This window comes from Salvia hispanica, chromosome 4 (genome assembly GCF_029641045.1).
Source record: "Salvia hispanica isolate PSC_SH4W2 chromosome 4, Shi_PSC_v1, whole genome shotgun sequence".
Classification (NCBI taxonomy): domain Eukaryota; kingdom Viridiplantae; phylum Streptophyta; class Magnoliopsida; order Lamiales; family Lamiaceae; genus Salvia; species Salvia hispanica.
In genome coordinates this window covers 34,024,704-34,029,369 of record NC_142695.1, presented here as the reverse complement: position 1 = coordinate 34,029,369, position 4,666 = coordinate 34,024,704, and the positions used below count along the sequence as shown (strand labels likewise).

General features: G+C 33.7%; 1 protein-coding gene across 1 annotated transcript; it reads left to right on the top strand.

Moving 5' to 3' along the window:
* The first annotated feature begins 722 nt into the window (after nucleotides 1-722).
* On the top strand, nucleotides 723-4,432 carry LOC125195030 (protein FAR1-RELATED SEQUENCE 5-like). The gene is made up of 4 exons (XM_089056700.1): nucleotides 723-918; nucleotides 1,895-2,627; nucleotides 2,927-3,107; nucleotides 3,449-4,432. Exons 1-4 carry the CDS (start codon nucleotides 723-725, stop codon nucleotides 4,430-4,432), a joined length of 2,094 nt encoding a protein of 697 aa, XP_088912826.1.
* Nucleotides 4,433-4,666: the final 234 nt, after the last annotated feature.

Below are 4,666 nucleotides of genomic sequence, written 5' to 3'. Positions count from 1 at the left end.
CTGAGAGGCAGGCAAGCCAGAGGAGGGTGTCGCCGGAGAGGAGGTGCAAGTGTGCTCCGCCACCTCCGTCGTGAGAGAAGGAGAGAGTGTGTGTTTGTGTGTGTAAGCGTGAATGGTGTGTGTATGTGAAAATATGAGAACAAAGTTGATTTCCTAAAATACCCCTATGCAATTTTGATTAACTAAAGTTATTTACTTATTTTAGTCATTGGATAAAGATAACATGTGGCTGAGATTTATTCTCTAGTTATACACTTATAGTTAGACCTTGATCACTCCTCTAAATATATATATAGTTGTGATCAATGTCGAACCATTCTTAATGGCCGAACTAGAGACCAAATTAGGGCCTTCCATTTTCTTAATCTTGTGGCTAGGATTAATTTACAATTTGTTTTTAATTTTATTCAATTAAAACTTGTTGAGGGGTATTTTAGGAAATTAATTATTAACATGCAAAACATTATTCTCTTCGTCTCAATTCTCACACAATCTTTACACAATTCTCGCAATTCACGATCTGCCGTCCACGATCTTCAATCAAGTTCTTCAATTCGTCGATCGCGTTCAATTCTTCAATCAAATTCTTCTACAATCTGCCTTCCACGATCTTCTTCAATTTACGATATTCCTTCAATTAACGATCGCGTTCTACTTTAATTCACGATCTGCCTTTGATTCACCATCGCGTTTTGCTTCAATTTGGCAATATTCTGACTCTCATGGAGAATATCGACGGATTAGGATCTACATCAACAAATTCCGAGGTTGAAGACGAATTAGGATCTACTTCAACTGGATGTACATCGATCAATGATGGATCGATTATGGATGATCTTACTAATCCAGGAGGATCTCTTTTTGATACGGATTCTGATTCAGATTTAGAGCCAGAATCAGATAATACCACAGTTGAAGGTTCATGACTTTTTCCAGTTGAGCAATGTGTTATTTTCGATGTTTTTCATGTTTGTAGTGTAAACATATTAATAATGAAGTAAATGGTCGAAAAAATGAGCTAAAAACTACGTTGGAACGTTGGAACGCTGATCCATGAGCTTAAAACTAAAGAAGTAAAACAATTTTTTTTCATGTTTGTAGTGTATATGCGATTTGTACTCATAATGAACTAAACTTTGGTTATCCTGAAGTAATAACAAGTAAAACTGAACTTCTGTTCTTGTTGAATATTAAATGTTGATATTATTGTAGTGTATATGCGATTTGTACTCATAATGAAGTAAAGTTTGGTTATCCTGTAGTAATAATAAGTAAAACTGAACTTCTGTTCTTATTGAATATTAAATGCTGATATGCTGACTTGTTTGCACATTAAAATGAACTACATATTCTTTTTAATGAAGTAATAAATTGATAAGATGAAGTAATAAACTATGATAATGAATTAATATAATTGATTTGCTTATACAGTTAGGATTATTACCAAAATGAAGTAATAAAACATGAGAATGAAGTAATAAATTGATAAGATGAAGTAATATAAATGATCTGTTTTCCTATTAACTATAATCTAGTTAGTATGAAGTATTGAATTCATATAATGAAGTAATAAGTTATGATAATGAAGTAATATAAATGATCTGTTTATATAGTATGTTTTATTACTGAAATGAAGTAATAATACATAATAATGAAGTAAATCACAGTAAAAATGAATTAATAAAATATTATAATGAAGTAACATCTTTTACTGATGTGTTGTTTGCACATTAAAGTATGCCATCAATTCGACTCTTATTGAACTAAATTGTTGTTATAATGAAGTAATAACACAGCTAAATGAACTAAATTGTTGTTATAATGAACTAAATTTGTAGGCATAAATTATTTGTTTTAATTTTCCACTAACAGTAGTTTGCATGTTTTATATCAGTGTCATACTTACCTGACTCTCCATCCCAACTGAAGCTCTATATAGGACAGATTTTTCCTAAACTTGATGATGCTACTGAGTTCTATAATAAGTATGCACGGCATGTTGGGTTCGACACTCGTAAACATGGATCAAAAAAGGAGGGAGATCTTGTCACATGGTTATATGTTGTGTGCAGTAGAGAAGGTCAGAAGAAAAATAAAATGCAAGGGCATGAGTCAAAACGCAGACGTTCTTCTAGGAAGTGTTTTTGCAAGGCTAAAATTGCCTTTAAATTTTGTAAGGGAATTGGTTATGTTGTCAAACAGTTTGATGAAAAACATAAGCATGATATGGTGGAGGGACGCCAAAGGCGATTCATGAGGCTGAATCGCAACATTGATCTAATGCATCAGATATTTATATTAGATTGTGCAAGTGCAAACATAGGTCCTACGTTGACTTTTAAGTTGTTGAATGAGGTTCTTGGTGGGATAGATTATGTTGGGTGTACGGTTGTAGAAGTTCGAAACTATAGGCGCGACTTGAGAGCATTTACTAGTGGGGCAGATGCACAGATGATACTTGATGAAATGAGCCGAAAGAAGGAGAATTGTCCGGCATTCACTTATGATTTTGAGGTGAACTCCAAAGATAGGCTCACTCGTCTTTTCTGGTGTGATCCCATTGCTAAGAAGAATTTCCATCTCTACGGTGATATAGTATCGTTTGACACAACCTATTCAACTAACAGGTATGAAGTATGTTGTTTATAGTAAAATGATTATTGATGTGATCAACTTGCATATGCATAAAAAATTTACTGTATTAATGCAATAACTTAATGCAATAACTTAACAGAAGGTACTAGTAACTGTCAATAATGAATTAATAGTCTACTAGAATGATGTGAGGAGTAAGTATTTAGAATTCTTAGTTGAATGTAGTAAAACTACGACAAGATGAAGTATTTACCTTACCAAATGAACTAACTTATAATGCATGTACTGCATAACATTTACTGGATCTTTTTGATGAATCGATTTAATGCAGGTACTGCATGATATTTGTACCGTTCACAGGAAAAGACAAGCATGGAAGACCTGTAACATTTGGTGCAGGCTTATTATCTAAGGAAAATGTTGATTCTTTCTCATGGTTGTTTGAACGTTTTGTCAAATGCATGGGTTCTGCACCAAAATTGATCATTACTGATCATGATTTGGAAATGAAGGTTGCTGTGGAAAGAGTCCTTGTTGATACAAGACATTGATGGTGCATGTGGCACATCATGTTTAAAGTTGTGGAAAAGTTACCAAAGAGTCAACTTAGCAATGAAGATTTGAAAAATGAGTTAAACAGTTGTGTTTGGTCTGAGTTGATAGAGCCTGAAGAATTTGAAGAATCCTGGAATAATGTAATGGAAAAATATGGGCTTAAGGATAATGAGTGGTTTTCCTCTATGTTTGACTCACGAAAATATTGGGTACGTATCCTCCTTTGGAAACATATTTTCTATCTGCTGAAATATATTTGCCTTTAAATGAAGTATTTTAATTACTTGATGAACGTCAGGTTCCTGCATATTTTAGGGATATTCCAATGAGTTCACTGATAAAGACCACATCTATATCTGAATCTCAGAACATATTCTTCAAGAGGTACTCCAAGTCTCGATCTAATCTTGTTGAATTTCTTATGTATTACAACAATGCATTGGATGGCCAAAGGAACAACAATAATAGGCTTGAATACATGGATTTTAACACAATTCCAACTTTGAAAACAAATTCGGCTCTTGAGAAGCATGCATCAATAATTTATAGTGACAGTGGTTTCAAACTAATTCAGAGTGAGATTGAGGAAGAAGTCGATAATGTCACTATGGTGACAGTGAATGAGATTTATATGGTGAATGATAAGTTCTCAAACAACTTGACAGTTTCATACTCAATTTCTTGTGATTCATATGAATGTGGTTGTAAGATGTTTGAGAGGCTTGGGCTCGATTGCAGTCACATATTTTGGGTCTTGAGAAACAAAAAATTGAAGTTAGTCCCTGATCACTTACATGGAGGACGCTGGTTGAAATCTAAATTTGTCAAGCCTGTGCATTTTGGTTTTGATGATAATATTGAATCATTTATTGCTGTGGATGAGAAGAAGCAGGAATATAGGGATATGGATGCAGATTTTTATGATATCGCATGGCTTATTGAGGGAGATGGTGGTAAAATTCGTGCATTTAGACATATTATGGTTGAAGGGAAAAAAGAAGTACTTGGTGAGGGAAATGTATTGTCTATAAGTGAAAAGAGACAGATGATTGAGAATTTTTATGGCTCAGAAGTTTTTAGTGAAATAGAAGTTCATCCACCTGATGTTGTCAGCACCAAGGGTTCTGGTCGACGTCTTTCACGCCTTGAGAGAGAAATAAGAGAGTTGTCGAAGCTTGGTCGGAAATGTGGCAAATGTGGCGAGATTGGTCAGCATGATTCAAGGAATTGTGACAAGATACAGGAGTTGAAGAAGAAGAAAAAGAGGAAACAACAATGTTGAGGCTTGTTGTTCTGTTCTGTCGTTTATTACTTCAGTGGGATATGTTTTGTTCTTCATTTTTTAAGTTCAGTACTTCAGACTCGTAGTTTCTTATTTCATTTACACTTTGAATTTGAATTAGTTTAAACTTTTTATGAAAACAGATCATTAGCTAATTAATTGATATGAGGTTATTATATCATTAAACAGAATATTTAGTTCATTTATATGTGCAAATACCACAGCAGTTAAATT

Excerpts from the sequence above, each read along its gene's own strand:
- LOC125195030 (XM_089056700.1), top strand. The coding sequence starts at position 723 with ATGGAGAATATCGACGGATTAGGATCTACATCAACAAATTCCGAGGTT. Across the intron at positions 2,628-2,926 it reads ACAACCTATTCAACTAACAG|GTACTGCATGATATTTGTAC; the intron begins GTATGAAGTATG and ends GATTTAATGCAG. Across the intron at positions 3,108-3,448 it reads ATCATGATTTGGAAATGAAG|GTTCCTGCATATTTTAGGGA; the intron begins GTTGCTGTGGAA and ends GATGAACGTCAG.